A 12,171-nucleotide genomic window follows, 5' to 3' on the forward strand; every position below is an offset into this window, starting at 1 on the left:
CTAGGGAGGACCTTTACATGCCTGGCACACATTGAATGAAAGAGATTCAAATCAGATGAGGCAGGGAGGCAAACACGTCTATGAATAACGAGGCAGTACCGGGAGTAAGCTGCCTAAGAGGTAGGAAGAAAGGAGAGAAGATCCAACAGTCTCACCCAGGCCTACACAATTCCCAGCAACGCAAGTGCTGAATGAATGTTGACTGAATGAAACAGAATCAGTCTAGGGGTGCTTGGGTAGCTCAGTCAGTTAAGCATCTGACTCTTGATCTCAGCTCAGGTCATGATCTCACAGTTCATGGGTTTAAGCCCCATGTCAGGCTCTGTGCTGACAGTGTGGAGCCTGCTTGGGATCCTCTCTCTCCTCCCTTCTCTGTCCCTCCCCCACTCGTGCTCCCACTCTCTTTCTTTCAAAGAGAAGAAATGTAACAGATTAGAGCAATCATTCACAGTCAAATCACAACAAAGAAAAAATAGACTTTTGGTTCAGGTTATACTTTAAATAACACTGGTGTATGTTTCCCACATTAAATGTTCTCATATTAAAGATTCTAAGGGGCAGATAATGATTACATGCAATTGAAACTGCCACATAAACTTCATACTGCAACTGAGTAGCATCATTTCTCTAAAGAGATTGACAGATATGGAGAACACGCAGATTCTGGAAGTGACCTTCTCTGAAAATCCCGGTCGGATTCAAGCAGTGTCTCTTGCACCTTCCCTGCTCTCCAGCATTCCCATCGATCCCAACACTGTCCCAAGAAAATGCTTGCTAACGTGCTAATGCCGAGAATTGGAGAGATGGGTCTCACTTCCAGAGGCTTAAAATAATTGCTACTTGCTATGCTTACCTCAAAACTCAAACTGGCACCTTCTACTAAGGTATCAAGTTACTTTTTTTTTTTTTTTTACCGTACTGTTAAGAATTTCTACGTGAATATATACTGCACCTTGTTCCAATATCAAGCCAGCTGCCATAATCCTTGACCAAGAAGAAAAAATGCTGTAAAATAAAACGAAATAGGGCTCCATCAAAAACAAAGGTATTTGGATTCAGCTGAAAAACAATGTTTTAGGATTATGGGTTTCAGATTTCTGACCTCTTATAACCAATATCTAACTAGAAGCTAGAAGAATATGCCCTTTCCAGGAATTTTTCCTTGGACTAAAGCTAGGTATAGCATTACCATTCAAATGAACACAAAAGTGACTTTTATGAATAACTAGAAATAAAGATAACTAACTTAATTCTTTTTTCAGTAAGCTCTATGCCCAATGTGGGGCTTGAACTCATGACCCCGAGATCAAGAGTCACAGGCTGTACCAACTAAGCCAGCCAGGTGCCCCAAAGATAACCAATTTTAATAAAAGACACTATGTAATACCAAAGACCTATGTGGAAAAAAGCCATAACATCCATTTATCAACAAATATTTATTGGCAGTGTACTATGTGCTAATCACTGTGTTAGGTCCTACAAATAAACTCTCTTGCAGGAGTTGTATAATCTAGTGAATAATTCAATAAAATTATTAGGTGTGTGTGTGTGTGTGTGTGTGAGAGAGAGAGAGAGACAGAGAGAGAGAGAGAGAGAGAGAGAGAAGAGTGTTATCACTGGAAAACACAGGCAATTATGGGAGCATAGAAGAAGGGGTACATACCCCAGATGGAGCAGAAGGGAAGGCTGTCCCAATGAAAAGTCTACAAATCTAAGTAAAAAGTAATAGTCAGTTGAAAGAGGAGTCTGAGGACATCAGAGAAGTATGTTCCTGCGAGAGGGAATAACCTACATAAATGCCAAGAGTCCAGGCATAGCGTGGCAAGGCCAATGTGAGGCTGGTGTGGAGAAAGCACGGTGCGAGGCGACGCGGGTCAAGTAAGCAGAAGTTAGGCCACAAACGGCTTTGTAAGCTAAATTAAGCAATATGACTCTTTATAAAATTAATCAGAATTTAAATTCCCTTCTGTTAACATGTCTTGTTTATTGGCCCCTTTTGAGCAAAATTGAAAGCTGATTTGTCCTGACATTATTATGTGTAATCAATTTCATAAATATACTGGATATCCAGTTCAATAGAACACAAAAATGCTCTCATCTAAATCAAGTGACTAGGAATCTGATTTGGGAAGTTATGCTACTTGGTGTCTCTAATCAGTTCTAGCATAGGATGTTGTATAGTGAAGAATTAGTTTTGCCCAAAGAGAGGTCTGGCCTTTGCCTTCAGTTACTTGGGGTGACATCTAGGCCCATGGGATGTCATGCCTGATGGGTGTATTTGCCTGGAGCCTTAGCCACTGGACAATCTTGTATTGGGGGCTTTGGGCCATGTGGTATCAGTTCCACCTCTAGAAGGGCTGGATGTTAAAGGTCAGCCAGGGGAACAAAATGTGATTGATCCCCATTAAAAAGTTGACACGGGGGCTCTGGTGAGCCTGGTTGGCAGGACTCTCTGTGTACGTCACACATGGATGCTGTCATGACTCCATAAGGACAAGAGGACCAGAGGTCCCCTCTTAGACTCTGCCTTCTGAGTTTTTTCCCTTGGCTAACTTCAATCTATATCCTTTCCTATAATAAACCATAACTGTGAATATAACAATTTTCAGTGAGTTTCGTCCTTCTAGCGAATTATCAAACCTGAGAGCAGTTTTGAGAACCCCCTGAACTTGCAGGTGTAAAGTATGTTCTTTTTGTGAATATACTCCATACGAGAGGCTCGCCTACCTGCTCTTTACTCAGAACTCACTTATTAGAGCCATCAACTTGGTAACATCTTCCAACTTAAAAAGCTCTATTTCCTCTTTCCTTCCTTCCTTTCCTCCCTTCTCTCAATCTGAGAGAAGGGTTAAAATAATCAACATTTCAAGCAGGGAAATGATGTATTACCTATATCTAAAGTTAGCTTTTCCTGTTAACTTCCTATGGAAGGTTCATTTCAGACATAATGCACCATGGAAGACTAGGTATAAAATGACAGATTGAAATAAATCAAGTAGGAAGACTTCTGATACCTTCAGAAGAACACCCTTCCTGCACAAGTCATATAAAAAGAAAGTAATTTATATGTGTAAATTATGCCAGGACTTTTAACTTAATATCTAAGGATTTCATGTACAGAAATGCATTCAGATTTCTCTTGATTAAATTAAATCAGCACTTAACTTCTCAATCTTATTTATACTGAATATCCAATAATGCCTTACCAAAGCCATAATGTCTGATATGACGAGAACCATGAGAAAAAGGCTGGAAAAAAATAAAGATAGATTACACATAATAGAACAGGCACATTTTAAAAGCACCGCAAAATAAAAATTACAACAACCAAATAACCCAATATCCTGTTAGCACTTTTTCTTCTGAGAATACTACTTTTTTGGAAAGGAGCTCTTTTCGTGTTATCATTGGCAACTGACCTGCAGTGACGGGCCGGAACCCAAAAATGTTATTTAACATTTTGAATATTTATTTCAACAGTAGGAAAGGGACACGAATTATGATTTTTTAATTAAACTTTTTACCTTGAGATAATCACAGGCAATTACAAGAAATAATATAGAGGGATCTCATGTACCCCTTGCCTAGTTCCCCCCAAGGTAATATCTTACAAAACTATCATACAGTATCGCATCCAGGATATTGACAGTGATACTGTCAAGACACAGAACATTTACATCATTACTAGGATCCCTCATGATGCTCTTTTAGAGCCACATGTATCCTCCCTGCACCAACCCTCTGCCTTATCCCATGAGAACCACTAACTCTTCTCCATTTCTATAATTTCGTCATTTCAAGACTGTTGTGTAAGTCGAATCATCTATGCAATACTTTGTGACCTTTTGGGAATCTTTTTTTTTTTTTCATTCAGCTTAATTCTCTTGAATTCATCTGAGGTACTGTATGTACCAATGGTTTCATCCTTTTTATTGCTGTGTAGCAATCCACTTGTGGATGTACCACAGCCTGCTTAACCATGTTAAGCACTGAAGGACATTGCAAATAAAGCTGCTATAAACACCTGGGTGCAGTCGATTTCTCTGGGAAAAATACTACAGCGTGCGATTGTTGGATCTTATGGCAGTTGTGTGTTTAGTTTTATACGAAACTAAAACTCTTTTCAGAGTGGTTATACCATATATGTTCTCATTTGTAATATCTGAGCACAATTTCTTGGCATCTTCACTAGTTTTTGGTGTCACTGCTTTTTATCTTAGCTATTTTGATTGTCGTGTAACGACACCTCACTGTGGTTTTAATACGCATTTCCTTAATCATCAACAATGCCGAACATCTTTTCTTCAGCTTCTCTGCCATCTGTATATGCTCTCAGGTCTTCTGTTCATTTTGTCATTAAACTGTCTGGTGTGTACTGTTGAGTTTTGAGAGTTCTTTATATATTCCAGATAGTAGTCCTTGGTCAGATACATAGTTTGTAACTATGCTCTGCCAGTATGGGCTTCATTCTGTTAACAGGGTCTTCTCTTTTGCAGAGCAAAAGCTTTTCATTTTCATCAAGTCCAATTTATCAGTTATTCCTTCTATGGACCATGGTTTTGGTGTCAAGCCTAACTCTTTCCCTAGCCCAAATCTCAAAGATTTTTCTTTGATGCTTTTCCTAAAAGTCTGAATCTGTGGTCCATTTTGAGTTAATTTTTATGTAAGATGTAAGATTTTGGTCAAGGCTTAAAAAAAAAAATCACAGCATGCCTACTTGATTTCCTTAACAAGGCAATGAAAAATTTAATGCTCACGGGTAATACAGAATCTTAGCTTTTTTAGTTAAAGAAATGGACAAATTTCCCTCCGCATTAAGGTATCACAGCAATTAGATAATAAAAGGGAGAAAATGCAAATCCTAAAATCAACTGGCGCTTTTCTCATAAGTCCAAATAGAAAACAACAATGGAAAGTGTTCATAGAATTTTAAATTTCTATATACACTACAGAGGTGCAAGAAAGCTGCAGATTTCTCTCATCTCATTTATAAATTTAATGTTCTAAAAAAGTCTTTCCTCCCAGGCAAACTCATGTGATCAATTATTGAATTTCATTACACAATTCCATTTCAACTAGTCTAAAATCAGTGCTCCTAGTCTAAAATAATCCTTGACTTCTTTTTAAGACATAATTGTTTTTCTAACTATAGGTCTGAAATATAGAAATGTAACTCAATAGTTCACATACATAGATATGTAGCACAAGTCAGACTTATCCTAAGTGAAGTGTTGTTACCATTCAAAGCAAGTCTGATGTAACAGACATACAAGAAGTGTGTTAAACTAAGAGTTTGTGGAGAGCGCAAAGGTCATCCAGTACAACCTTCTGTCCAAAGTATCAATTCTCAAAGTAACAATCTCGATGAAAGCATGGGCTTTAATGGTTCCAGTTACAGAATCTACCCCAATTTACACAGCCCCAATTATTTCAAACTGCTTTCCTTCTTTGAATCAAAATCTGTGAAACAAAAATTCTACCCTATGGCTGTAGTTCTTCGGGAACAAGAATTAAAAAATAAAGGCAATTTAAATGCAACAGACTTGGGGCGCCTGGGTGGCTCAGTCAGTTGAACGGTCGACTCTTGATTTTAGCTCAGGTCATGATCCCGAGGTTGAAGGATCGTGCCCCACGTTAGGCTCCCACTCAGAGTATGGAGCCTGCTTATGATTCTCGTTCTCTTCCTCTGCCCCTCTCCCCCACTTGCACTCTCTCTCTCTAAAGTGAAAAAAATGTAAAAAAAAAAAATGCAACAGACTTTTAAATATATTTTTTGAAGTTTTGTTTGATATTTTTAAATGTTTTTCTAAAACCATGTTTTACTGTGGGACACAGATGATGTTCTGCAATCCTTTTAAAGTAAAACACACCTGACGGTAAGAAGACTTACTATCTTCTTAGCCTCGGTTTCCCTATCTATAGAATGGGCAGGGTAACCGCTACTTCATAGTACTGTTGGGAAAATTAAGTCAAGTAATACATGTCAAGTATCTAATACAGTGCCTACTACTACTGATTTCTTTCTTACTCCTTATAACAAAACTTTAGATAAAATTAAGGACACGGTGAAAGATATGACCTCTGCCCTTACAGAGTTCATAGGGTGTGCATTAGTTTGCTGAAGCTGTCATAACAAAGTACCACAGACGGGTGGCTTCAACACCAGCGATGTGTTCTCTTGTAGTTCTGGAGGCTAAGTTTGAGATCAAGGTGTCAACATGGTTGCCCTCCTTCTGAGGCCTCTTTCCTTGGCCTGGGGATGGCCATGTTCTCCCTCTGTGTTCACATAGTCTCTCCTCTGTTTGTGTCTGTGTCCTGATCTCTTCTTCTTATAAGGACACCGGTTGTATTGGACTAGGGCCCACTCAGATGACCTCATTTTACCTTAATTATTTCTTTAAAGGTTCTACTTCAAATATAGTCCCATTCAACGTATGTATCTGGTGGGCTGGGGGTGGTGGTGGTGTGCAACTGAGCCCACAACAGGGTGTGAGACAGGAAAATAAGAAACAGTTCATCACCGTATGAGTTACCTAACTTACCTAGGAATTTGAGGGGAGGGCAGCTGACTAAGAAAAGTACATCGGACAGTATGATGTTTGATCTAAGACTTAATTAACAACAAGGAAAAAGCTTTTCCAGAGCAAATTTTGAACTATTCTGTGGAGACTGAGGAACAGAGAAGTTGCCCAAGTCACACAGCTAGTGAGAGGGCCGCCTTTCAACACAGCGCGTCTGACCTCAGGGCCTCTGCTCCCCAGCCATGATGCACGATGTCTCCCCAAGGCACTATCTCCTCTCAGAAAACTTCAGCACGCTTACCATTTTCCCGTGAATGTGTCCTTTGTTTACCTTGCTTTATTCATATAGTGTTCAGACAAGAAGGCATAAAAGTAACAGAGTGTTCGATACCTATGGTGATCAAATCACTGTGACAGGAGGATGGGATTATTATTTTCCTGTCCTGGATGTAACATTTCCATGAAAAGCAGATGAGTTTGGGTGTTTTATCTTTAAGATGTTTTCCCACTACTCAGCACCTAGATCCTATGAGTCTGTCCCATGAATACCCCCTGATTCAGGAAATAAATACATGCTACTGGGTTTTTATACAAATGATAATGAATGTTCCCTCTTACCACCTCCACTGACACACTATGATCGCTCATCTCTAATGGTCTTTTTAAAAAAAATTTTTTTTCAACATTTTTAATTTATTTTTGGGACAGAGCGAGACAGAGCATGAACGGGGGAGGGGCAGAGAGAGAAGGAGACACAGAATCGGAAACAGTCTAATGGTCTCTTAACTGATCTCCCTGCTGTGACTCTTGTCCTCAAGTTATTATCCATACAACAGACAAAGGAGCCTTTGAGCCCTTCCAGTGGCTTCTTGCCACAACTAGGAAAATTTTGGAAGCCCAAACTTTGGCCTAAATGGCCTCATATGATCTGGTCCCTGCCTACCTCTCCAGCTTTACTTCCTCCAGTTCTCCTGCTAGCACCCTCCACTTGCGCCTGGCCCTGGTGCTGTCCTTCCAATACACGGTCTCACCTCAGGCCCTTTGCGTGCTCCACACCCTCTCTACCTGAAAGTGCTCTTTCCTCACACGGTTTCATGGTTCATTCTGTGTTTATTCCTGTCTCTGCTTAAATGTCTCTCCAATCTATTTTTCTTCCTGACATTTAACACAACCTGACATTTTATGGCAAACGTTTTATTTATTATTTGTCTCACTGAGTAGATGGTAAGCCCTACTCACCAGTGTATTACCAGCAGCTAGAACAGTGGCTGGAACGTAACGGAAATTGAAAACATCACGTGCCAAATGAATGGTAGAAGCAATCGGCGTAAAATAAAATTGAAAATGGCTACTACTACACGTTGTGACATCTCTTTTAGATACAAGACTGACTTAACTTCTTCCTTTTGGGTCCAGAGAACACTACAAAATTTGACCCAGAAAAAATCAGATGCGGTGGAAACAACACCAGATAACACTGTAGAAAGCTAAAACCACTCAGGGTAAAATCTGTAACTGACAAAGCAATGATGGAGGAAGCAAATCTTCTTGACAAAAACCAGGTCTATAATCTGACCTAGGTACATTAGACCTGCTGGAGATAATAACCATTACAAAAAAAAAAAAAAATCACACCAGCATGAGCTAAAAATTCATAAACTTTACGATAGATAAAAATTAGATAAAGGAACCAAAATTTTAAAAATTGACCTCAATAAAAATAATTTCAATAAAAAATCAAAATGAAAACATTTGGAAGTAACTTAAAATTACCTCATATAAAATTAATTAAAAAATTAAGCTGGCTTAATAGAATTTCCCCTGGAAAGTGCTCTTCCAATAAAAGTGATTCGATATTGGTGTAATTCTGATTCAAATTTGGATTCCTAAATATGGGAGCATACATCCTGAAGATCAAAACATCTAACAGAACAAAACAATATTCAAAGTGATAGTTTCAAAACATCTTACATTCATTTCAATTAGTGCAGGGCATGAGAAACTAGCTTTTTGGCTGCTGGATCACAATTTGGCCACCCCCCACCCCACACACACACACATTCTTTTTCAATCACTACTGTTTAGCCATGGCTCTCTTGTATAGTTGAGTATGTACTCAAATATAGAACTGAAAATTATCCCTTTTAGGTCTCATTATTTGGTTGGTTGTTGAATCCTTCCGTAATTCTAAAACTCTTCTCATTCTCCGCTGCTGTCCAGTACTCTCTTATGCTTTGATGCATGATGAAGGTGAGGAAGGTCTTCAAATTCCACGTCACCTCATGCTGTGAAATAGACTGGCCTGAAAATATCCCTATCAGCTGTGAAAGACACTTTGGGTTGTCTGTTTCCAACACTCACTGCAAGCCACAACTTCTTTCTCTCTAACCACCTTCCAGGTTAGAAGGAACACGGGCCCCTTAGAGTTCTGCTCATTCAGACGTACTCTGAAATACGTTGGATGGGCCATTTGGGAAAGACACTGCTTCCCTGATGGGAGGGGAGAACCAGCTGACACATCTCTTTGCCTTTTCCCCTAATGGTCCTTCTTCCTACCTGGATGGTAGATATGATGCATGGAGGTATGAGGAGAAAGGCCAAACTCTAAGAATGGAAAAGCAAAAAGGCAGGGTTGTTGATGATATCACACCAGCTCTGGACTGCCAACCTCTGCACCCCATGTTATGTGAGACACATAATTCCCTATTTCAGCTACTATTGCTTAGATTTTCATTGTTTAAAACCCAAAACATCTTTTTTTGTTGTTTTCAAAAGCATCCTTAATGGATCAACCATTAAGTAATCTTCATGCCTGGATACTTCCTTTTAATGACCTCTACCCAAAATACACAAGTCTTCCGAGATGAAGCCAGTTATCAAGGCTGAGAAAATAGATAAGTTAATTTTTTTTTTAAATTTTTTATGTTTTATTTTTGAGAGGGGGGAGGGGCAGAGAGAGAGAGAGAGAGAGAGAGAGAGAGAAAGAGAGAGAGAGAGAGACAGAATGTGAAGCAGGCTCCAGGCTCTGAGCTGTCAGCACAGAGCCGACGCGGGGCTCGAACTGATGAACACCGAGATCATGACCTGAGTCGAAGTCGGAGGCCCAACCGACTGAGCCACCTAGGTGCCCCGATAAATTAATTTTAAAGTCATGAAAAATAAAATAATATGAACACAGCTTTTCTACTTCACCTTTGTTTAATACTAACTTGAGCAATGAGTTAAAAGAAAAGCAGTTAGAATCATCTCACGGGTTTGTTATACTGAACCCATCCCTGGCATTATGGATCTAACAAGCCAGTCATTAGTATAAATTCTGCCTCCACCTTAACCCCTAGGCTTTCAAAAATTGTGTTGTAAGAAGATGCTTAGCAACATAAACACTGAGATTGAAAATGAGGATGAAAAGGAGAGATGCTATCAGTGATATTTATCAAGTGGCTACTTTAGCAAGTGGCAGGCAGGGAGAGATGGACTTGGGCTTGTGTGATGAATCAGATAAAGAAGACAAGGTGAGGAGCTGGTTCTCACCAGGCAGAAAAGGAATTGCCGGGCTCAGCCTGGAGCATATTAAATCTGAGGGGTCACTGTGACATTGAGGGGGAAATGCAAGTGACTTGTAAAGCTTTAGAATTCAACAGAGAAGACATTTCTGAAGTCTTGACTTTGTCTCCTTGGCCTCTGTTCTCTACCTTGACATTTAGTCTTTTGTTGTGCCAGTCTCAGGACAGTTACTACACATGTACACACCCTCCACTTCTCATTCCACACGACACCAGCTCTTCCTTGTTCCACATTAAAATCCCTGCCAACAAACATGTATCCGCTCACAGAGATGCAAGAAGTGCATGTCATTTGCCAGGTTTTTTTAATTGCATCTAACTATTTTTATGTGATATTGACAAGGTATGTTTTCAATGTTAAATTCATGTAAATATGCTGTAAAAATACTAAATTAAACCGGAAAGAAATTGCTACTATTTTTAAACGGTGGAAGAAAATCTTGTAAAATTATTACTATTACAGCAGATGCATAAGAATATGTTAAACTCAGTTCTAGCTTAAACTCATCAAAAAGAGTATGCAAATTTATGCTAATATTAGTTATTTCTTTCAGCATTGAATATGCCAGTTTGATTCAAGAATAACCGCTAAGAAGCTTCATATTTATCTCAAGTGTCTTTCAAAGAGCCTGATCAGTCCCATGCTGATGAGGCAATTTTATTGGTTAAAAAAAGCAAATAGTTGAGTTGACAGCTTCTCTTCCAGAGTCTTGATTGCATAAGACTGACTGCTCAGAAATTTCTCAAAACTTAGAAGGAATAATTCCCATTCCACTTGTCAAATGTGTAGAAAACAAGACTAAGAAACTATGCAAATTATTGACATGCAGAACAGTTCATTTAAAGCCATGTAAAATGAAATAGTTACACATTTGTCTCATACATATTTAAGAAATAACCCAAAAGAAGAGAATGATATCCCTTGTGTTTTGTAAGCACAGTTATATCTATGATAAACAAGTCATTAACTATAATTTAACATTTATGTTTTACTGTTTTCTTGGGAAGCTCTTTGCTAGCTTGAATAATATTCTAATAACATTTTATTGTTGAGAAAGCATATTTGTCTGCTAGAGGCTCTAATCAACTAATTTTCTCTAATGACAGCTGAACTCTGGCTACAAGGGTACAACATCTTTTCCCCATTTTTATAATAAACAACCATTTTACAGCATCTTAGTAATCACGTTTACTCTCACTGCCTCAACATGGACAAATCCAATGCTTCTTAAATATTCACCTTACCTTTTTGATGATAACTGCGTAGTTAACTGAACTGCTTCAAAAGCACACATCACAAGAACGAAGGGGATTAAAATCTGTTTAAAAGGACAACAGACCATGCCATGGGTAGTTGAAGAATTTGAAAAACTTAAAAATAAATGCCTTTTCTGCTTATAGCAGTAATTTAACCTCTCAAACAAATTTTATCTACGTTAGTAAAGAGCAAACTCTGAAAACCATGAGATCAATGATATATAGAATAGTGATGAAATGGATTTAAAAATCAACATCAATAGCATATGTAGTATAAAAACATAACAAATATCAACACTCATTCCAAATAAAACCTAATATAAATTTTTGATTTACGTCATTATAGTAATTAATGACCTGTTCAAATGATTCCAAGAGAGTATGAGAGGCACAGAATGCCCCAAATCAAATAAATTAGAGAGCCTGATAATTTGATTCACAGATCCCTGAACCCATCTGGTCACTTGATACTTTAACTCTATATACATGATTTAGCTGTTCTGCCATTGCTTTTTATTCATTTATCTTAATACAACTTTATTTCTGATTAAACAACTTAGACTCACTGTAAAATATTTATTAAAAAATTGAGAAAGTTATAATACAATTTATACTGATTGAAAATCCATAATCCAGAGCTAACACCGTTAATATTTTGAGATACTGCTTTCCAGTAATCAATTAAGTATGTGTATACACACACACACACACACACACACACACACACACACACGTGCGCGCACTTGATATATAATAAAAAGAAAGGAGAGGAGAGAGAAGCTAATGAAAAGAAATGATGTTCAAGACTGGATAAGATTGTTGCAAGTGAA

At 38.4% G+C, this 12,171-nt stretch overlaps 1 protein-coding gene across 13 annotated transcripts in view; it reads right to left on the reverse strand.

The window, feature by feature from the left end:
* Positions 1-12,171, reverse strand: part of PIGN (phosphatidylinositol glycan anchor biosynthesis class N) — a 104,298-nt gene that overhangs the window by 7,714 nt on the left and 84,413 nt on the right. For 11 of the 13 annotated variants that reach the window (XM_006938957.4, XM_019815381.3, XM_006938958.4 and 8 more), the window contains 3 exons: positions 11,330-11,403; positions 3,207-3,249; positions 953-1,005 (listed from right to left, as the gene is read on the reverse strand). In XM_006938957.4, the coding sequence (XP_006939019.1) occupies positions 953-1,005; positions 3,207-3,249; positions 11,330-11,403 (170 nt within the window). Of the gene's footprint in view, positions 1-952; positions 1,006-3,206; positions 3,250-11,329; positions 11,404-12,171 lie in introns of those variants that run through there. The other 2 variants (XM_019815382.3, XM_045041058.1) reach the window with 2 other exon arrangements.

The sequence above is a fragment of the Felis catus genome, chromosome D3 (assembly GCF_018350175.1).
Source record: "Felis catus isolate Fca126 chromosome D3, F.catus_Fca126_mat1.0, whole genome shotgun sequence".
Classification (NCBI taxonomy): domain Eukaryota; kingdom Metazoa; phylum Chordata; class Mammalia; order Carnivora; family Felidae; genus Felis; species Felis catus.